This window comes from Vanellus vanellus (genome assembly GCF_965231255.1).
Source record: "Vanellus vanellus genome assembly, chromosome: 3".
Taxonomy (NCBI): Eukaryota; Metazoa; Chordata; class Aves; order Charadriiformes; family Charadriidae; genus Vanellus; species Vanellus vanellus.
Genome location: NC_138907.1, coordinates 103199520 through 103222670, shown reverse-complemented (window position 1 = coordinate 103222670; position 23151 = coordinate 103199520). Strand labels below are relative to the sequence as shown.

The window sequence follows — 23151 nt, the reverse complement described above, 5'->3', positions numbered from 1 at the left end:
AGCTATGTAAAATTCCATGAAGTAACAGATGCAACAGGAGGGTCTTGCATTAAAGTGTGTAAAAGGTTGTTAAATAAATCGTGGTTTACTAAGCTGCCTTGGTTTACTGTAAGAAGTATTGTAAATCAAATAATGTATAATGTGGTATATTTTCAAAACCACAAATACTGTAGTATGAAAAGGACAGTTTAATACCATCACTGAAGATATGAGATGTCATATTTTGAAGGTCAGAAATGGGTATCTGTGTCCTCTGGGCAAAATTCCGTTCTAAGTAATACATATGTGATAGCTTGTTTCTTGTGATTAGGGAGCAAGCAAATGATACCGGTTGTTTCCCGTGGTAAATTATGGGGAGGTGCATGTTATTGAATTTGCTCATAATTAACAACAAAAAAGCAGCAGTAGCAAGGTAATTGTCTGTTTAAGAAACACCATTCTGAAGCTCCATCTCTCTGCAAAAGTTTCTAAGATATTTTAAAGGTTATGCTGTTAAGTTTTGTATGTTAAGAGGGTATGCAAACAAAAAGGACTGGAAAATGTCAACTCAAGCAACTCCAGGCTCATTTCCTATACGTGCACTTGAAGAAAGAGAAAAAAGAAGAAAAACAAAGCACTCGATGTCAATAATTAGTCGAGAAAGTCTCTCAATTTGCTGTTTGCACCAGTCAAGGATGAGAAGTTTATGATCACATTAATAACAAAGCACACAAAACTATATCTTGACTGCTAGTAAGACTAGTTCAGTAAAACAAGCCTCTGTTTATCCCATTTTTTATTGATAACATCTTGGAAATGGCGAGCTCTTAGCTTCAGTTTTGTCTTGTAGATCTGTACAAGAAAATCTCTAGTCGTCTTTGTTGATTTTGTACAACTTCATACCTGTATCACCATTTTGGTGTTTGTGGAAGGATGCAGAAACAGTCTTCACAACATAGTTTCTAAACTATGTTCAAAAAGTGTCATTTCAAATCCTTTCACAGAAATTTACCTACAGGAGATATAACAACGAACTGCATAATGAGATCATTTAAAGTAGCGTGGAAACTTTATCCGGTAACATGTACCAATATGAAAAGAAAAAAGTATTTTCTTTCGGGTTCTGCCAGTACTCTTTTGCTTAGCAAATACATAGTTGATAGAAACAAGCACTTTTCACAATAAGTGAAAACAGATGCATTACTTAAGAAAGGAATGCGGCTCTTGATTCAGAGAATCATCTCTTGCGTACTTCAAAATCCAACACTGTACAATATATTTGTCCTTGTCCATTGTGTGCAGATGTTTTTGGATGACGGCATGTCAGAATATCTTTTCGTGTTCAAGATATGAAATTCAGTACAATTATGACAATAATTATAACCTTTCATTGGTAATTACTCATCAAAAATTATAAGCATTCATTCCCCTGTATCTTAAAACATCTGATTTTTTGTTCTTAGGGAAGAAACGCATTTCAAAGTGACAAAGCGTTTTTAGCTTTCAGGGCATCATGACAAGGAAAAACAAATCTCAGCTCAGAGTATCCAAAGATACTGCATCTCTATCGGCTAAGTGTCCCCCTCCTCGTCTGCTGGGCTGGTTCGGGATGAAATTCTGGGTTTAGGTTTAAATGTTGACTCAAAACTTTTATTTTCTGATCTTTTGATCTGCTGATAAACTACAAATAAATTACCTATATCCCATATGCTATAATCAATTTCATCATACATTGTTTTCAGCTGTTTATAACAGGAAAGACTAAGAAAATATGAGCCATTTCTTTTACACTGTTGCTTTGAACAGTCATATCTTCTGAATCATACGATCTAGTTTACGTACTAGTACATTTAAGTAGCTTCAAGTCAGCATTCAATTATTTCAATGTCTTAAAACCAGAAAAAATGCAGTTCTTTGGGTAGAAATGTTGTGATTCAAATGGTAAAGCTGCCATTAATTCAGATAGAAATTTGTTTAATTTTGGAACTTACAGGAATTGCCTGTCTTTTAGGAATATCTGAAATCCTGATGTTTTTCCACTAAAACCAAAATAAAATATAATAGCCAACTTATGTATATACATTTAAAATTTTGTCTTGTATCTCAGCTGTATACCAATCTGCTATCCTCTCAAATTAGTTGAAAATCTTATTATCGAGAGGTTTGTTCCCCCTGCCCACACGTGCATTAAAAAAAAAAAATCTTACACTTCAATACAAATGGGTCCCCAGGTAGTGAAAGTCAAAGAAGAAAGTTCATTTCAGGTATATTATTGTACAGTTGATGTAGGGTTTTGGCCTTTGCTCTACAGCATCGTTCACTGGCTTGCTGCGAAACACTGGATTAGACGGAGTAGTGGTTTGTTCTAGTATGCCATCTGAATGCTTAAACATAATCTACTTTTGAAAAGACATTCCAGTTTTATGTATGGTACGAGGTACAGTAGTGGCATAAGGCATTAATACAGTTCAGACCAAAACAAACGTGTTTTCCTGAAGCAGCAATTTGTAGCAATTGTAGAACAAAGTCTTCTGCTGCCTATGCGGGAGCAGATCAGAAGAGAACCTGGAGCTACGTAACTCATTTTCTTCCCATTGTGTTTGTCCATTAACCAGATGAAGCGCACACTTCCCATCTGTTCCATTCATACAGCCTAGTGTTCATTCAGAAACAGAATGTTTCCTTTAGTTGATGGATTAAAGGCAGGAGGGGGGGGGGGGGAGGAGTGTAAAAATGTTTTGGGATGTGCAGTACTTCAGGAACAACGTTTAAAAGTGAATTCATACTAAAATCTTGTAATGTATTTTTTTTTTACACAACTTCAAAACAAAACAGGTGCTGCCTCTTCAATGAGCAAAAAAAACCCCAACCTTTTTTTTAAAAAGCAAGAGCTAAAGCAGTTTTTCTGTGCAATTGCTGAGAAGTTAAAGTCAGGTAATTTTTTTAATCAATCTTATAGTACACTTTCAATACAGGATAAAAACTAAGTGAATTTTTTTTTTTGCAATGTCTTGATTAATCTAGTATTATTTTTCGTAAGTTCAACCTAGGAATGTGTATTAGTGACCTTAAAAAAACAGCAAGTAAACTTTGTAAGCAACTTTAAAGGTTATTGTTTGCTTTTCATTTTCACTTGCAGACCAGGTGTCTCTAGCAAAGCAAATCTGAGGAAAAGCGACTTTTGTTGGAGTCTCTTTGTGAACAAAACAGATGACATAAAGATAAAGAGCAGGTGTTAAAATAGTGAAAAAGGCAAACAGCAGTTATTTTACAGGATGTTTAGCTGTGGCACAGCTAGGAAAAAAACAGGCTATTCTAAAGCATCTTATTTGGAAATCTGTGCTCAAATAAAGGAAACATATTTCTGTCTTGTAAAACAGAAAATCTGCCTTTTGATCCCCCAAAGAATGACTTAGATATACTTATCCTACTCGTCTTGTAACTGATTTCCCAGGGACTGACAGGAAAAAGCATAGTTTTTACTAAATAAGGATGCTGGAATTTGCTTACTGGTTTCTGTTTACCTGATGCCACTTATGATACTGTGTTTGCCTACTTAAGTGGCATTTAGCACTGGAGTCTTGTGTGTGATTTTACTACTTATATTAGGAAATTGCTTAGCAGCTGGGTAGATTAGACTGGTTTACTTTGTGTGTTTTTCATCCTGCATTGCACATCTGTTAATGTTGGTCTTAACATTACAATAGTGAGCATTGTACATTAATAAGTAGAAAGGTAGGTATGTGGAGGGAAGTAAGAAGAAAAAAACAAAAAAAAAACCACAAAAGCTACTGAACTGACATTATTTGGATGTCAAAATTAAGCATCCTAAAGCCATAAAGACAGATTTAGAGGCCCACACTGCAGCCTTCAACTGTATGCACTTTGGATTGAACCTTCAAGGTTCATTTTCAGGTAGATGACAACACTCTGCTTTGAAGTGTGACTTCTGTTTCTTACACACAAATTCACTAGTGGGTTTCTTTGATTGTATCATTCTGCAACTTTGTAACTGACGAGAGAAGTGAACCCTAATGCAAAATTATTTCAGTCATGTAAGAAGTGGCTACTCATTGTAGAGAATTGTGAGTTCTTTCCATTCGCAACAAATATTTCTTTCTTTATGAAAAAAAAGTCTTGTGACGTCACTTGAACAGTTATTTGGAGATACTATGTCAGCTGCTGAGTTAAGTCCTCAAAACACTTATTGCCTAGAAGATAAGCATCTTGGTATGGGACGTAAAGACTCATAAATTTACTACACAATTAAACTATACTATCATACTTTTTCAGGTTCCAGTGAAATAAAGGTTTATTAAATCAAAATCTATTGAACCGTATAGCATTTAGAATCAAATGAGTTTCTACAAAAATGTGGAATACTGATCAGGTTTATTCTCCAGCAATAATAAGAACCTACACATTGTTTTTCTGTTCTTTCAGATATGGTTTTACAAATGTTGCCACTTCAGCAGTAAACATGTCATTTTCCCTTAGTTACAGTGGAGTTGCATAAAGCTATGTGGCATCTGCAACACCTTTTCCAGAATATTTTTCCCTTCAGTATTTGAGTGGAAATGTTACAAGATGCAAAGGAAATCCGCTAATGAATTTCTTGAAATTCTATCACTTCATTAGACTAATTTCATTGCAAGTCAGACTTGCAGTCCTTGCTTAGAATTCCAATTACCATTCTTTATCAGTGGGGCTTAATATGTTAATTTCTGAACGCAAGTTTTGAAATCAAGTTTCAAATAACATTTTTCAAACATGCCTCAGATAAAGGTACATTCTGAATTCTTTAAATAGAGATAAAGTAGCCCCTGTCAGTTAATTTGAAATCAGTAGCTGGTTCTTTCCTGTCAGAAATTTCAGACATGCTTGCAGTCTGCCTGTGTATGTAATTACTTTTTGTTGAAGCAACTCAAATGTAATTGACAAACTTTGAAGCAGGAGCTCTGCGCAGCAGTGCAGTCCTCTGTTCCTTGCTAGTCAGGAAAATCACGTTTTCAAACTTCAAAACAACTTTGTGATTGAAAGGTAATTCCGAAATTTAGTTTAGATAATGCATTTTGTGAATTTAGAAACTGTTAGAAGAAAAAAAAAAAAAAAAGAAAGAAAGAACACGATGAAATAGATAAGACTTTTAGAATAGAACTGCTATTATCCTACCTTCATTAGCCACTGAGTGTTGTTTTCCATGATGTTTTCAAGTAGTTGCAGTCTTTGAACCGAATCATCGTAATCTAAAGGTGCATCCCTTTGCACTGCGTTGGACACGAACGAAGTCGAGGAGCGGCAGTTGTCCGTCTCGGGCAAGAGGAAGGTATAACTGCATGACCCGTGCTGGACCTGGTACTGCTTCTTGCCTATCGTCTCCATGCTCTTGCTAAAGGAGTTGTAGCCTGAAGCTAAGAAAACACTGCAGCCCCAAAAGAAGTAAACACTCAGCTGCATTTTAACTCCTGCCCTAACCCAGCCGACCCCGAGTCGCCGCAGCGCAAAATAGCGGGAGCCCGCACCTCAGCTAACCTGCGCCGAAACCCAGCGCTCTGCTGCCATGTGCCGTCCCAGCCAGGGCTGGGCTTGGGGGGGCTTGCTTGGTTGCTTGGGTTTTTTTCACTCTCCCAGTTGCAAACTGGGAAGCGTGCCGTCCCCTCTCCCCGGCCGCCGTGCCCTCAGCTGTCAGATGCGGAAAGCACAAGCGAGTCCCCTGGAAGCCGCGGGGGGAGCCGGTCCCGCTTGGCCCCCGCAAGCCCTGCGGTGCGGCTTTCTCCTCCCCGCCCGGGGCAGGAATCAATCTCGGGACCCGAATCAATCACTTTCCTGCCCTTATATGATAAGTTGATAAGAGCAGGCAGACATGTGGAGCGGAGCTGCTCCTCCCTCCCGCCTTCGCCAGTGCCTTCCTGCGGGGGGGAGGAGGGGGACGGGGGAGGGGGGGGGGGGGGGGAAGGACGACGGGGACACACACATTCGCAAAGCGGAGCTGGAGAGAGGGGCGGGGGGGAGCGCCCGCCCGGGCGCGGAGCGGCGCGGAGCTGCGCGGAGCGTGAGGAAACCCCAGGGAGGAGCCGGCAGCAACAGGACCCCTGCGAATTCCTGCAGCACGGCTTTAATTAAGAATTTCCTAGACAGAGCAATCAGTTCCGATAGCCTCCGACTATGCTTGTAAATTAGTTGTGGCGGTAGGCATTTATAAACACCGTCCAAAAAAAAAGAAAAATACAACCCAAACTTAAAAAAAAAAAAAAAGTTCCTGGGCTTGTTAGTACTTCTTAAAGAATTTACTTTTTTAAAAAATGCGCTGAACCAAGATGTAATTTCGTTTGTGTTTAAGGCATTGTGTAATTACAGAGAAAGACACTGTCCTAAGCGCACAAAGGCAGACTTGGGCATGTCCTTGCAAAGAGAACAAGAGAGGGGGTTTAATTAAAAGTTTTCAGTCGAGCACAGGCTTTGTATTTTGCTGAATCTCTGAGATGAATACTCATTTTTAGGCATGTCTTTCCAGAGTTAAGCGTTTTCAAGCCTTTTTTTTTTTTTAAAGGCTTTTTTGTCTGTGTTAAATGGCTAACTTTGGAAGTGCTAACATTAGCAAGAGCTACAAATCACAAGTCAGCTGGGACTGGAAGAGGGAATAGCTATCCAGAGACAGTGGCAGTAAGGCATGTCTCAGGAAGTGGCATGGCTGAATAGCAGTTACCCTGTCAGCTTTTGCTAGCCCGATTCCGTGCCCTTGGAAGTGGGAAATACCTCTAAAAGGTGAGGGAAAAATCTCAGAACGTCAGTATTTGAAATGTATATGTAAGAGTAAAAAGGAGCTTCCCCTTACTTCCCACTCCCATGTTCTCTGCAATGATCAGTGATCTTGAAAAAGCGGAAAATTACTAACCAGCTTACCAAACCCTGGGAAAGAGTTGATTCCACTGAAATTTTGGAAAAGTTTACTTCTCTGTTTTACAAAATGTCTACTTGAAACCAGCACAATAGGATACTGACTCCCGAAGACAAACTGCCTAAGAGTTTTGCTAGGTCTGGATCTGGCAGCTGTTCCCTAAACAAAGGGAATGCCATGCTAGTCAAACTAACATGAGTTACAAACCAAAGTTTCCTATATGAGGAAAATCCCAGTGTGCCTCAGGATCTCTCAGGAATAGACTTTCTTACACAACTTGTTATATTTCATATAGTGTATTAATGTGGCTTTTACTTTTTAAATCATGGAAGCTGTGTTTAGGGATTGTGAAAAATAGTTGTAGTAGCTAAAATGTGTGCCTTACGTTGTTGAAAACTGTTGGGATTTCTTTGCATAATACGTAGTTACCTCTGGAATGGAAAATCTCTAGAATTCAATTCTGGAGACTTCCAGAAAGGCTCAAATTATACTTGGACTATGACCTGTGAAACCAATTTGTCAGATTTTCTTCCTGTGTGGAGTGTTCATCTGCCACTGTTCATCCTTCCAGCCAGACAAAATGGAGGAATATGTTTGGAACTTGGGATACAGTCAACATTATTTTCTACAAAATGTACATATTTGTACATATAAATTATGCATTCTCCATCCCTTTAACTTTGTACATCAATAGCAAAGCAAATTAATGTGACATCTACCTGCATTGTTAAGGAAGTTTCAAAAGCTTTCTCCATAGTAATTGCCGCTTTTCAATATATTGAAATATTTGAAAGAATGCCTAATTCCATGGGAATACCAGTCTTCTGCAAGGTACTTGAGAAACCTACTATTATGCAACGAGGACAGCATGTAGGTAGGATTAGATTTATACACTAGACCTTGTGAAGCATTTCTAGGTATCTAACCAGACATTCAAATTCAACATTCGCTTTTATTTGAATATTTTTTATTAATTTTCTAAGTTAAATGAGAATTTCCTGTTGTGACCTATACTTGTCCTTAAATTGATCTGCTCTGTCCTTTCTCTTCCTCTCCCAGCTAGCCCATAGAATATCCAGCCCTCAATAGAGTAGTGCTGAAAACAGGAATGCTTCAGCCCTGAAAGCATCTCTCTCCTAAATGATGAGGAACTGGAAGTTAATCTTCATTTTTCTGATTATATTTTCACGCATTTTTTAATCCCTTAGTTAGACATTAAACGGAAAGATGAGACTGGCCAGTGTAGTCTTTTCAGAGTTTTGTTTTTAATTATTAGACTTCTACTCAAGGGACTCTACATATATAAAAGAGAAGATTTAACGGACGCTGAGAATTCGTTAGACAGGATCTCCGTGAGAGGCTTGATTAAATCGAACGTTTTGGAATTGCTATGAAGCTTGCCATCAGTATGCCACACTGGTGAGTCAGTTCACCAACATAATCTGGCAGCCCAGTTTCGCTGGGTTTTTGAGGAGAGACTGGAGTGTCTCTAAAGGCTTGAACTGGAGTCTGTTTTCTGTTTGGAAAGGCCGAGGCATGACCCCGGGAGGCCCTTGAGCCGTAATGGGGCCAGGAACAAAACTGAACTTGGAGGCTGCCTAACAAGGCTTGCTGTACCTTGGACCTCCACTAGGGAGAACTGTGGTTGTATGAATACTGGAAAGAGAAACTAATTCACCTTTTTACTGGTTTTAGTTTTTTTTTTTTTTGCGTTGTTTTTTTTTTTTTTTTTGTGGGGTTTGGTTTTGAGGGTTTGGTTTTTTTTTTTTGAATGAATGAATGAATGAATGGCCAGTTGCTATGCCAGCTGTCAGCAGTTCGGGGAAAAGGTATGGAAAGTGCAGGTATTATTCTGAGAAGTGACAACGAATGACTAACGGAAGACGCTTACCAGCACAGCAGGCACCACCAGTTAGCTACTCTGCTGGGCGTCTCGTCTAGCTCTTGGAGTGACACCCTGAGCTTCACCAGGGTAATGTCTTCCCCAGCTTTTCCTTGATACTTCCAGGCTATAGGGGCAATAACTGGAATACAACGCCCAACACACACACGTCACTGAGGGAGGGTTTTGCCATTTCCCCATCTGGGTCCAACAGACTCATATTGCTTTAGTGAAGTGCTTTTTCCCACTGCCCAAGAAAGTTAGTGAGCGTTCACCTTGCCAACAAAATAAATATACATCCCTTTAACCCTTCACTACAGGGTAGTGCCGTATTTGGTGCATCTTTTGGAGCATTTGATTGTGATCCTTCACCCTTTCTATCCCTTTGGGAGCAGCTTTCCCAGCTGTGGAGGAGGAAGTGGTCTTCTCTGCCTCCCCAGGGAGTCAAAGCCAGTCAGAGTTCAGGGGGAAAGAAAGTAGTAACAGCTAAATTTAGAAAACTGGTGTGAAAAGTAAGGCAAGTTAAATACATTTTTGTCCTTGAAAACTGAGGAGGAGGAAGGAAGATGCCTGAATACAGCCTTTCTACTGAGCCTCAGAGGCATAATAACAAGTCTGCCTGCAGGGCAGGGCTTATTCCAGAAAAGCTGAATGACAGAGAAGATCTGTCTCCCGCCAGTTGTGAGAAGGAATATCTCATTGTTAGACATGTTGAAGTAGGAAGGAATGTAAATAATTTGGCATGGAATCTTATATATGCCAGTAGGAAATCAAGCAAAAAGTTGCAATTCAGACCAGTTGCTTCCTCTCGGTGTTTTTTTCATGTTCATCATTCTCTTCATCTTTTATTTCTGCTGTCGATACAGAGTGGTACATTTATTCTGCAAATGGAAATATAGCTGCTTAGCCTGTGATTTGCTGCTTGCTCTATAGCGGAGTGTATACAGTATTTGACATAAGATAGCAAATAGCGGCTTAGTATATTTAAAGTACAAATTAGATCTTTCCCTTTTTAGAAAGAAGATAACCCACTCTACAGAACTCACCTTATAAGAAGAGCTGAAATGTGTATTTTGTCAAAACTAAACATTTAGAACGTTTTGCCAGATGTGTTGCAGGCAATTTCCTTTCCTGGGAAACAGTAAATTCCCTTACTCAGCCAATCCTGTTTTTATTCCATACAGCATATGACTAAGCTGCTTTGAGAGAGATGCCTGAATACCACTAACATTATCTTTCCAATTATCATTTTCCTTACAGCTGCACAGCTTCTGTTTGACAGGCAAATACAGAGATCTTGTGAGATCTCTGATAGAAAAGGAACTATACAAGTTTTTGAGGTAATGTAAGAAAATGTTGACTTGGCTTTAGTCAGCTATCTCCAGACTTTGCCACCTAAAACTTTCAAGATGTTGATTTAGTAGATAAGCAAGTTCTCATTTCAGCAGTTTTCTTGTTTTAGCAAGGGAAAAATACGTAATGAAATATGTTCAAAATAAAGGCAGAACAATGTAAACAAGTAGGTTTTGGTGCCGCATTCTTGTAGGGATATTTGATCTACATATATAAATGAAAATGCTGCAGTGTGAGAATATGGAACTTCAAAATCAAATCTGAGATGAAAAATTATCTGAAACTTGGAATAAATAATGAAGTATTTTATATATTCCTGGTATTTACATTCCTCACATTTTGATACTCAATGTTCAGTCCCCACCTTTGGTTCCTGGTACTTTAATATCAGTTTATGGTAGTTCCATTTGCTGGCTTCAAAATATTTTCTTTCACTGGGAGTATTTTAGCATGTTTCTCAGGAACAAATGTCAACAAGGACAAGACTCATGAACTCAAGACTTAAAAAAACAGGGAACAAGATCTTGGACCCTACTAGATTTTTAGTCTGCTGAAAATCTTAAGCTGTTTTGAGACCTTAAACTCTCTTTCAAAGACAGGAGTGCCAGATTAGTATGTTTTCTGATAAGCCAAACCGAATTGTTTTCATCAAGACCCATAGTTAGTTCTTTAGCAGTTCTAAAGTTAGTGGCGATATCTTACCAGTCGTTCCTCTTTTCCCCACCATTTGCCTATTTTCCTTTTTATTCGGTCTGAACTTCTCTATCGGTCTCTCATGACTGCTTTCGCAAAATCTCAGAATTCCCCTCACTTTCTCAGCTGCTGCTTATTTCGAATCACTCAGAACATCTGGTGTAACATCTTGTGGATTCATAGTTGTCTTAATGTTTCGTCTCTGATGTTCCCCCACGTCTCCTTTGAGTGCCCTTTCTTTCGGGGGAGGGCATTTACCCAGTAATTCTCATATTGTACTTTCGCCGAAGGGACAGGAGGTCAATATTCTGATCCGCTAAAAATTTCAGTTACCGCTCTGTCTCGGTGACTCAGTCTGTTTGTTCCCATCTTGCCTTGTAACATCCAATCCATCATTTCAGTACACGGTATTTTTCCTGGATGTCACGCCATGAGTGGAAGCATAATGCCGCTAAAAGCAGACTTTGTATCTTCCCTTGGCAATGCTCGCATGCTACCCCCTTTCTCTCTTCCACAGTTGATACTGCCACTAGCCTTCAATGCATTTAAATCTATAATCTGCAAGTTATGCTTACATCCCTTTGTTCCTTTGGCATTTTGTTTTCTCCTTTTTTTAACGCTATGCTTTTATTAATGTCTCTAAAATTCCTGTGCTGATCCTCATCATCACCTCATTGAGTTTTGTAACATATTCTGTCTGGCTACTCCACAACACTTGAAATGTGACTTGCTTATGGAGCTTATTGTATTACTTCTACCTCTCTTTGTAAATTACATTCAACTTTATTTTCGTAAGAATTGTTCTACAACTGTCAGAGCTTCACACAAGTAGACTACTTAATTGCTTCTAATTGGCATTCATTTTTGGAATCTCTAAATTCAGTACCTCTCCCACCAAATATGTCAGCTTCGTTGCTTACTTTGCAGACACTGGCTGGATTGGCTTTCTTGGACTGTCTTGGTTATATTTGGGATGTCTTTTCTGAGTTAATCTGACATTTAACATGACCATATTTTCCACTTATAGACTTATTTTGATATCCTACTTTTGTTATATAACATCTGCTCGAGGGTTTTTGACTGAGATTATGTTAACATTAAAATAAATTATATACATATATATACACATATTTATATAGAATCATAGAATAGTTTGTGTTGGAAGGGACATTTAAAGGTCATCTAGTCCAACCCCCCAGCAATGAGCAGGGACATCTTCAACTAGATCTGGTTGCTCAGAGCCCCATCCACCCTGACCTTGCATGTTTCCAGGGATGGGGCATCTACCACTTCTGTGGGCAACCTGTTCCAGTGTTTCCATATTTGTATATGCTTAGTATGTTGTAGATGCCACCGTGCCTACAATATAATTGGTCATGTTAATTTAGATTGGGACTTTGTGGTAGCACATCTTGAGCAACAGTGATAACATGAATGAATGGTTTTTTTTAAATTCCTGTCATTATCACTTCCCCATTCCAAAACCTTCTTAAATGCGAAATGCTTCTTACTTTTTACTGTTTCATTACTTTTATAGTGATGCCCTTTATCAATCCAAATTTTTAAGGGATATCTAAAGCAGAATACACAAATATCTATAAAACTGTAATCTATACAAATAATGTCTGCAGATATCTAAGAAGATTCTCATAACGTATTAATGAACTTCCTATTGTAGGACAGATGGTAGTTTCTTTCACTGTGAGCATTTTTTAATAATGAATGTTATTTTAAATCTTTGAAAGATGAATCATCCACACACAGAAGCAGGAAGTGAGTCCCAGGATTATGAAGAATAGGTGCTGTACGTCCTTCCTCCTTAACATTTTTATATTGTTTGGCTATAGTGCCCGAAGTCTGTGCTCATTCTCTTCAGAGTTACGTGATGACAGCTAACTTTAGCTGGTACCAAGTGTAATCACATCTTAAACTCAAATAGCATGAGTTCAAAATTAACATGGAAATTACAGCTCATGTTGAGGATCTTACAATTGGACTGCTGAATATCTTTGACAGTCTTAAGTGCTGTGCCCTGTCTATCTCCTATACTGGGCAAAACATAATAACAGCACTTGTTTAAACAGGTTACCATTGGTTTGAAAGTGAATGAAATGAAATAACTTGTGTGCGAATGCATAGCAACTAGCCCTAGCAAGGCCTTTAAAACCTGTTTTTAAAAACTGTTTCCACAGCACATGCATATTTCCTCTTCATTGTTGAACTATATGTGAAAAAACTAACAGATATTCTTACTCTATATGCTCATATACTGTTTATATGCTCTTTGAAAAATGTCTTTTTAATTACAATGTTGTGCATTTGGATAATTCAAACCTAAAATCTTTCGGGAAGGTTTTGACTTTTGTTGTGTAATGTGAATGTTGCATTATGTTGATGTGAAAAGGCAGCAGACTGTGAAGGAATCCAGAAGGCTTTTGGAAAATGAGAAATCTGCCTTACTGACATCTTAAAGAAAAATGCATATGCCGTTTGTTTAAAGGAATGTATTTTTAAAACGTCTAAGCAGTTGACACTAATCTAGCCTTACAAATAACCTCAGTCCCTGTGATTTAAACCCTTCCTCTTGTAAGCAGTCATTCAGGTTAGCGGAAGGTTCTCTCATCTGGTAATAGCACACTTATTTGATAATAACAGCATGTCATACTTCCGAAGAGCATGTTCAAGTTAAGAATCTGAATTCAAAGATAAACTGATGTCAAAGAGAGAATGAAAAGGAAGTGAGAAACTGTGTAAGAGGAATAAACAAAGCTTTCAGAGAGAGAGAGGACGTTTATGGCAACAGTAAGGTACCTAGTTCCTGACATCTGTTTCCCTCAAGAAAAAAATACAGTACATACGCTAACCTTTTTAGGGAGAGAGCAAGAAAAATATTTGCAGCATATTTTCATATATTCATATTTGTTGAACTGTATTATAGATGTGTAACTTGAAGAGCAACTGCAAACTATTTTTACACTCCATAAAGATAACTCTTTGCTTTTTTCAATACTAATAAACATAGTTCGGTAATAGTTCTCAAATACAGTGCGCACCCTCTTGCTGATTCTGCCACAAAAAGTAGCATTCTTTTTATCATTGGTCTTACTGCTGCACAGGAAAAGGAAGGAAGCAAAGTATTTTTTTTTTCCCTGGTTAGTCAGGCATCAGAACCCATGATGGGACAGGAGAAAGATTACCTGCATGCCAGTAGTCCTTTGAGCTTGGACTCCTTGCCTCCATACAACCATCTAGTGAAACTCCCGATGCTGTGTAAATATTAACAGAAGTACCTCACTGGCTGCGTAACAGTCTGTTCTGTATCTCTCCAAATAAATCATTTGCGGAATGTGGAATGTGTACAGAAGATCAAATCTCTTATGAGAATCCTATCATTTATGTGGTGTATTTTCTTCCCAACACAAACCAATTAGAAAGTCCTCTTACTGGTCTTTCACTTTACCTAAATCTGAATTATTACTCGGGTAGTTTCACTGCACAAAGAAAATTCAAGTCTTTGAAAATCTTTATTTTGTCCCACTAGAAATACATGCATAGGAAATTTGGAGACTGTCATTGGTGATGTCTGTATTGTTTGAACTTGAATCCCCATTCAGGCTAGCCACAGCCAGACTGACTTATATTTACAAATCCTATCAAATATGTCAAACTTAGCTTACTATCTTCAGTTTAAACTCGAGTATAGAAGGTCTTGCTTGTAGCTGTATGTTCTCACTTGATTTTTAAGTCAATATCTTCAGTCAAATCTGTGATCAAATTCTAATAAGGCTTCACCTTTAGTATTAAATGATACATTATCAGTTGTTACTGCTTTGTATGTAGCCTGTGGGATGTTAGTAACAGCGATGTCCAGTGAATAGCATTTTCTTGAACATAAATAACTTCGTATCTAATTCATCAAATTAATTATCAACTGTTATTTTACTAATTTCTGCTTTCCTTTGCTTGTTTGCCCAGCCACGTATCAATTTTAAGAAGAAAAATGCATGCATTAAAGTTAAAATATTTACTAGATGATGCCATGACAATTAGAAGAATATCTCCTAACTCAGCCAACTTCAAATATTTTCCTCCTCTATTAATGAAGATCGTATCATTGCATAGTGTGTCAAGGTGGCTTTCTTTGATTAAATACAAAGATCAGGTCTCCCAAGGCTTCAGGATTTCTCTCTGTTGATCAGAAGGGGACCCTTGAGTAATAAACTCAGATGAAAGCGCCTGAAGTTAGGTGAAATGATTGCCATGAAGTTCACTAGACAGTACAAATGCTGGCTTCTTCCTACTATAAGAACCTTGTTGCTGTGAACAGCATGGGAAGGCCAGGAGCCATTTCCAAACCACTTTTCTGCAGAAGGTGATGAGAACTGAGGATAAAACCGCCTAATTTCTTGTATTTTGCTAAAAGATCTCATTTGACTTACTGAAAGAAGTGATGGTTATTCCAGATTTCAGATGCGTTTCATTGTCTTAAAGTGCTTAAAGTGCTGTTGTTAATATAATTTTTCATTTTATTACAATTTTCAGGCTATTATATCCAAACTTTATTGTTTTGACTCTCATCTCTTTCAGTAATGGATTCACTTGGACTATGAATTGATTAAAAAACAGTACACCGAGAAATTACATAGAATCACAGAATGGTCAGGGTTGGAAGGCACCTCAGGAGATCATTGAGTCCAACCCCCCCGCCAGAGCAGGGTCACCTACAGCAGGTTGCACAGGATGGCACCCAGGCAGGTTTTGAATAAATCCAGAGAAGGAGACTCCACAACCTCTCTGGGCAGCCTGTGCCAGTGATCTGCCACTCTCAAAGTGATGAAGTTCCTCCTTGTGTTTAGATGGAACTTCTAAATAGATTATTCGCTCTCAAAAGAGAATTCTTTTACGCGGTAGGCACATTTTTCAAGGTTAAGAGCACTATACTTTTGGTAAATGTCGCCTGAAACATTAAAGCAGTGCCTGTTCTGGAACTCGACTGTAGCCCATGGCGAGGAAGGACGGGCTAGCAATGCACTGAGTTTTCAGCCAGCTGCGAAGTATTCCAGGCAGGACTACAGTAGCCAGGGAAATGGTTAGGAGTCATGGCCTAAAACTTGTTTTAATTTCATACCAAGTATAAAGAAATATTTTCTGAGGCTAAGATCTATGAGGCTGTAGAAAAGCCTCTCATGAGAAGCGGTGGAATCCCTGTTGCATGAGTAATTTAATATAGATGGGCAAAACACTGAAATATGTAAAGGAAAACCCTGTGCTGGCAGCAGTAAGAATTAAGTGACCAAATAAGCTTTTTCATCTCTTAATTTCTTTCGTTAAACCTCATCGCTTTGCTGAAAGAAAGAAAAATGTTTATCTTGGACCTTCATGTGAAAAGTGCTTATAGAAAAAATATCCCTCTTCAGATGATAAAAACATAATTAATATATTTGAAATAATTCTTGCATTTTCTCACAGCCATGAAATTAAAACTGTCAGCCACAAGCTAATATTAATGCCTGCAAACTGCTAAATGCAATTATTTCAATATAATGCAGCAGTGGTTTTAATATTGGACATTATTATGATTTTAGATTTCATTGCAATAGTGAAACAACTTCATTTAATATTATTAATTCTAGAGCAACATGCAAAAGAATATAGTTAGTCCTATTACTAAAAGCATCAGAGTGAGACTGGTTCATAGACTATTATTGCCCACACATGAATCTGCTTGGCTAACTGAGACATTTACAACCAGACAAATTATTCTCAACTATCAATAGCTTAATTGCTACTTTTGTTTTCAGATTTTTTAAAAAAATAATACTTATTTAAACATGCTTACAATGAATAATGTAAAAAAATGCACTTCACAGACATCATCAACATAACAAGCCACAAAGTTTACATCAAAATCAGACTGCTCTTCTTTTTTTTCACTTAAGACAGATTATTTTCTGGCTTTTAAAACTTCTATTTTGGAACATTTATTCTATGTGAGGCGAGCTTCTTTGTATTCATATATTTTACCTTTCTGGCTCTTCAATAGGGTGGAGGAAAACCTACCTAACTCTGCTGGCCCACGATTTTAGAATGCAGTACACCCAATAAAGAAAAACAACACGTACTTTTAAGATAGAGATGTCAATAAATGGATAGCCTGGAGGACCAAGAAAAAAAGCAATGCTTTAAGGGCAAACTGTGGGCCTCTCATTTAGAGGGCTTTTCTAGTTTCAGTCAGAACCTTTTTCTGACATGTCTAGCATGCACAATGGTCAGAAGCTGCTGAAGTAAACAAAATGTGGGTCTGTTCTCCATTATTATAATTTGCAGATACCCTGTGTCTGCTCACATAGAATGGCCCAAGGCTTTTAAAGCTGTTAATGACATGAACAGTGGCCAAGAAGTGTCTTTATTTGAAATACAAGCGTATTTTAAAAGTAAACCAGAACGCGTGAATCCTCAACCAGTTGCCATTTGCATTAACTTTACACAGTGAGGCTTTATTTTAAAGATACAGATTTCTCACCAAACATTCACTGGGCTAGTTAAACAACTGGAAGTATTTTCAAGATGTGTCACCACTAGTTAAAATATTGGCTTTCACGGCTGGTCCAAATGAGAATCAGGCTTTACAGTAAGCGAAACTCGGTTCCCTCGCATTGATTTCTCAACGTTCATAAATTCATTAAATGCTCATTCATCAAATTCCATCTCTTTGCTGGCTCTTCCATGCCAGAATGAGGCATCTGTTTCCAAAAAATGAAGTGGCAGATGGTTTAGTAAGTACTGCCCCATATTACAGCTGGGGGAATAAAGTAATGCAAATGAATAGAAGACAGAAATGAAGGCACTCAGGATTAGAAATAAGACAGCGAAGCTTTCTTATCTTGCCTTTTATTTTTCCTACTTAATTTTCTTTTACTAAAAGTAGCATTGAAAGTCCTAAATACTCGATGTTGATATTCAGGACAGTTTGGGACTGTGTAACCACTCTGCATATGGACATCACATACACTGTGGTTGGTACTGCATCATGCAGGTTTTATCTGTGTATGCATCGTGTCATTTTTCCAGTTTACTAGGCATCTGAAAAACAGCCTGGTTTCTATGAAAACATGTGGAAAACCACGTCCCATATGCTTTTCATATGAGACGCAAGACTTGACTGTGTGATACAGGACATCCCCTGTTATGTGGGACATATGCCAAGCCCAGCAAAAAGAAAAGATACAGGCAAGAGAACAAAACCAGAGGAATAAAAGATTACTAAATCCTTATTCTGTTTTTAATGTATATATTCTGGTCTGGTCTCGGCTGTTATAGTCCACTTTTAACAACATCTCTGAGCTGGAGTAGTCATGTATTCTGTACTGCCTAGTCTGTTTAATGTTTTACGGTTAAAACTTTAAAATATTTAATGTTCATAAGTGAATGACAGTCAGATTTTCAAAGGTAATGCTCAATACAGGCTTCGAGTCTTCCAAAAATCTTAGTACATCCCCCTTGGCATCTTTAGCTAACAAGGTATCTCTGATCCATAAGCATGGAAAAGCACAAAAACCTTTTAATATGTTATGTGTGGGAGTACTTTAGGTTATATTTGAAAGCTGAACTGCAGCTGTTGTAAATTTTCTCAACAGTTTTGGGGTAAAAACCAAATGTTACCTTGTTTGGGGGCATACCAGTGTTGCCAGCCATTTTGGTCTGTTGCATCCTGGATTATGAACTAATTAGATTAAATGATAGTTTAAATTTAGGGGAAATAATAATTTTCCTCATGGCTATAGAAGCCTGAAAATATTACTCTGCAAAATGGCAATAGAAGGCAGCAAATAAATTAAAAGCATAATTTTGTTTTTAGCATGATTTCTGAGCAGAATCCTGATTTCTGAGTAGTTCAGTCAGCAATCCGGGACATGTAAATTCCACTGAAAGTGTCATTGTAAGACTTTTCTTTCACATTTTGGAAGAGTGAAAGCTAAAGCTGATAATATTCCACAGATTTGACTTTGCTTTTGAAACTTTTTTGCTTGTATCTATTTATATGTCTAATACTGTTCAGCCTCTATTGGCATTTATGTGTTTATTATACCTAACGAGAAGGAAGTCCTCTCAGTACCTTTGATTCTGTTGAAAACTTCAAATTAAATTGGAATTGGGTATCCTGCCTACAGGACCACAGTACGATCCACAGTTTCATGCAGGTTTCACTTACTAAAACTTACTGTGGTGGCTGCAGGTAGAAATTTTATAATGTGCCCAGTAATGCATGTGGAGGTGTATCTAAGAACTTCAACTCCCGGTCTAACAGAAGGAATCCTGAGAATATTTACCTTCATTTATCATGTTTTCAGTATTAACTATACTGTACTATAGTACTAGAGGCGGCAGAAACCACCTACCTTCATGGTCTCACTTTGAATATTCGGTCAAAGAAGGTGCTACCAGGCCACCGCTTTCTGCAAGTCATATGCCGCTTCTCTGTCTGATATGCTACTGCTGGTAGTTTGTCTGTGTTACATCTGTGAAACTCGGAATAATCCCTATATTCATTTGATTCATTGCTACAGACAAGAAAGAAAGGAACTTTTATATATTCAGGATGAGAATGCAAATGACTATTTTTATTTAATAAAGACAGATTGTTGAGCCTGGCACTAATTTTATCCTTTATTACCAGTGAAGACATGAGAACTTGAAGTACATCCTGCTTCCATACCGGGGAAATTGGCTCAAACTGGAAGGAGGAAGACATAGCGTAGTTTTTTGTGGACTGTGTCCTTTCAATGTTAGTTTACAAAGGCATTCTGAGTCAAAAGGCCAATTTTATCCAAAAGATTTTTTTAAGACATACGTAGCATATTTAGACATACGTAGCATATTCAGGCAAAACGGCCAACACGAAACAGTTTCAGAAACCTGTTGGACTTTATGGATGCATCTGATTATTGCTCAGGAGCCCATTCGGGGAAGGATGCCCACCTACCTGTATGGCTTCTCTGGCTGATGTACTTGATTTATGCACTTGAGCACATGATCATGTCCTGCAAGGATTTACAAATAGCTTGTGACACCACAACTAGCTGCTAAAGAGAGCTCTGTTTTAGCTACATAGCTAATTCTCCAGGATAAAAATCAGTGTCTGTAATTCCTTTTTACCACTTTGCAGTCCTGGCTGTAGATCTCACTAATAGACCCCGATGCCTTGCTACGCTTCGGTCGGAAAAACTTTTCATTGGTTACTTCGCTTGTAATTTTATTGTATGCATGCCACCAGTTTCCTCTCTGCATTCGACTGGTTCGGACTAACATGGAAATGAAAAATGAGTGAATGTAAATTTTTTGCTAAACGAAGTCGCTAAGTGTTGACAGGATGGCTGATTCCAGCCCAGAATTCTCTCTGCGTATAAACATAGAATGCATTTCATAAACCAAAACTGCAGGTTTTGGTTGTTTGCTTTTGGCTTTTGTTCCAAGTTTCTTAAGAGGAGATGATCCTCCAATAAGAAGAAACCCTAGGATGTGTTTCCATCATTTTTTATGGGAAATACTGTGATAACAAGGGACCAGAAGAGCAAGCAAAACCTGGAGTAAGGAAGCTGAAATGAAGGTATAGGTACTAAGAAGAACAGAGCCAGGCCCAGTCATCTTTGCAGCCAATATTCATTGCTAGGAAGAAACAGAGGTTTAAATTGTTCTATTGATGTATTTTTCTTAGATTTCTGGCTTGCTGCAATTGTAACACATTCTACTTTTACATCATTGTCTGAACTGTAACCTCTCACTTCTAGAAAATCAGCATTTTGGGAAGCTGTGTTATCATATAAAAACACAATCAAAGTTTTATTTTGGTCTTTTTTTCCACAGTAGCAAAAGCCTGGTTAAGTTTATGTGCCTCTATCTTTATTTTCTCTTCTGGTGATTCTACACTGTGATTGTGTTTGCCTGTATGATTCATTACAGGCTTGCTGGCAGATGGTCACGTACACTTTGCAAGAGTGCTTGATGCTAATAATAATCAGCTTTTAGCTTTTATTTTTTTTTAATATTTTTTTTCCTAGGGTAAGTAATGCATCTTATCCTAATGCCTAGAAAATCATGGGTTTTTTTCCAGTCACTGCCATCTAAATACTTTTATCCTTCAGTAAAAAAGGGTTCTCTGTACATGTTCAACATACAACATGGGTGAAAGTTAAATTGCATGTATGGATGGCAGTGACAGAAGAATTAGTGTTCTGTTTTCCTTATATGAACAAGGTGGAAGAATTAAGTGTTTCATGAGACCAGTGTGTGCTAGAAAACCTCCTGGCTCCTGCAAACGAATGATTTTTTGTTGGTTAAGTCACTGGAGCCCCACAGGGGCTATATAGCTAAAGCTTCAGAAATCCTGCTTTGTCTCACTTGATCCCCACACTTGTTATGGTAGAAGGAAATTGTTTATGTATGTTTTATTACATAACAGTAAATCAAGCTTATATGCAGTGTTTATCTGTAATGGTTAAAATGCTGTCAGTCCAAAATACATTCCATTTATTTAAATGGTGAAATTGTAAAGTACTACTTCTATGTAGTGCAGTAAAATGTGTATACGAGTAACGTTGTTTTATAAGAGGGGAAAATGTGTTGAATTATATGCTCTTATCATTATGACACAGACATATTTCATGTTTTTTTAATACCAGGACTAACATGTAGTTCTAGATGGAACAGCTGAAGAAGCTACATTACGGTGGAACATTGTGGGAACTGTTTATAGCCATCTTTAAGTTGGAAAAGGAAAATTTCTAGTCTAGCGGTTTTAGTGGAGACAGCTGTTAAGATGCTCGTGTTGACTTTTGTTTATCATAATTATAGTACAGTATATCCAGGCAATAAAATTAGTTATAAATATGACACCCTCAAAACACAATGTCGTGCAATGGTTCCAGCAAAAAGTGAATCTTAGTCATTTAATTAAAGTGTCCTTATTTTTAACAAATTCCTTTCTCAGTTTCTTCATTTAGTCATAAGCAAAAGGATGTATTGCAACTCTATGTATGTAAACCGTAGGACACTAAAGTCTATCACAAGGTCTCTACGGTGTAGGATCATGGCCTACAGACCTGATAAGATATTTTTCTGAATGTAATTCTCTGAGTGTCATTCATTTCCTGAGAGCATTAGAAAGTACATTTTAGCTGCTACAGCTCCTCTTCTCAGACTCTTTCATAGTGTGTCTAAGCTACAGTTTTAACTGCTGCATTCTCTGCATTTGCCCAGAGAAGTTATGGAGGCCCCATCCCTGGAGGTGTTCAAGGCCAGGCTGGATGGGGCTTTGAGCAACCTGGTCTGGTGGGAGGTGTCCCAGCCCAGAGCAGGGGGCTGGAACTAGATGATCTTCAAGGTCCCTTCCAACCTAAACCATTCTATTATTCTATGATTCTGTCCTCCAAAATTGAGGCTGAAGTAATTCACAGCTCATATGAAGAAAATACTCCTTGAACTTGTGCCAAATTCTGTCTTGCTAGTCATAGTTTCACTGATATAAAAATTGTAAGAGGCTCCTTTGATTCTTAACTCACATACCTTTTCTCCAACCACACAGAAAAAAAAAATCCATTTTAAAATTTACTCATAAGATAGTTGCAGAACCAAATTCCAACTTCAGCTGATTTATTTTGCATTGTTTTTGATTTATTGTGCTTGTGAGTATATGTATGTATATAGAGACATACTTCTTTTCTTGTTCTTACTATTTTGTGATTTATTACGTGTTGTTGAGATTCTGTTGTAGACCTTGGAGGCTTTTTCAAAGACAAGAAGTCCCATTGTCATGTTTTTCTTACAATGATTTATGTCTTGTGTGTATTGAAGTTATTTATCAGAACTATTTAAAAGATCATCCGAATTCATAATTTTTAAAAACACTGTTATTTAATAATTGCCTAAAGTTGGTCCCAGAGGCTGCAATCAAAAAAGGGCCTCACTTTGCTAGCCGGTATGTTACTATTACAAAGGTAGTATTTCTTCATTATTTTCCACTGAACATAAAACCTAACTTTGCATCTTAACACATTGTGCAAATCCAAAACAAAAGACAGTGTCTGCCCCAAGGACCTTTTCATCTACAGAAGAATATTTACGTCCTTTTTTTCCCCGTCTGGCTGAAAGGTTACGCTTTACCCATATTCCATTTTGCCAGATTTATTTGTGGCCCGGAGGCTTTATCAACTTCATTTCACGTGGAAGACTCTGGCAATAGTTGACATGAGGGACTTTTACCTGTGGAGCTGATTCCAGGCAGCCTGATTCTTGCTTCAATAGTCTTTGCTGCATGCCATGACTATTTTTAAAGCTATTGCAGAGAAAG

The 23151-nt window shown here is 37.9% G+C and overlaps 2 protein-coding genes across 4 annotated transcripts in view; one reads left to right on the top strand and one right to left on the bottom strand.

Annotated features, from left to right (window-relative positions):
• Window positions 1–5569, bottom strand: part of ANGPT2 (angiopoietin 2) — a gene marked incomplete at its 3' end in the record, with an annotated part of 43375 nt that extends 37806 nt beyond the window's left edge. For all 3 annotated transcript variants that reach the window (XM_082480422.1, XM_082480420.1, XM_082480421.1), the window contains exon 1: window positions 5152–5569. In XM_082480422.1, the coding sequence (XP_082336548.1) occupies window positions 5152–5436 (285 nt within the window). In that variant the 5' untranslated portion in view covers window positions 5437–5569. The remainder of the gene's footprint in view (window positions 1–5151) is intronic.
• Window positions 1–23151, top strand: part of MCPH1 (microcephalin 1) — a gene marked incomplete at its 5' end in the record, with an annotated part of 134459 nt that overhangs the window by 91701 nt on the left and 19607 nt on the right. The gene's annotated exons all lie outside the window — the stretch shown is intronic.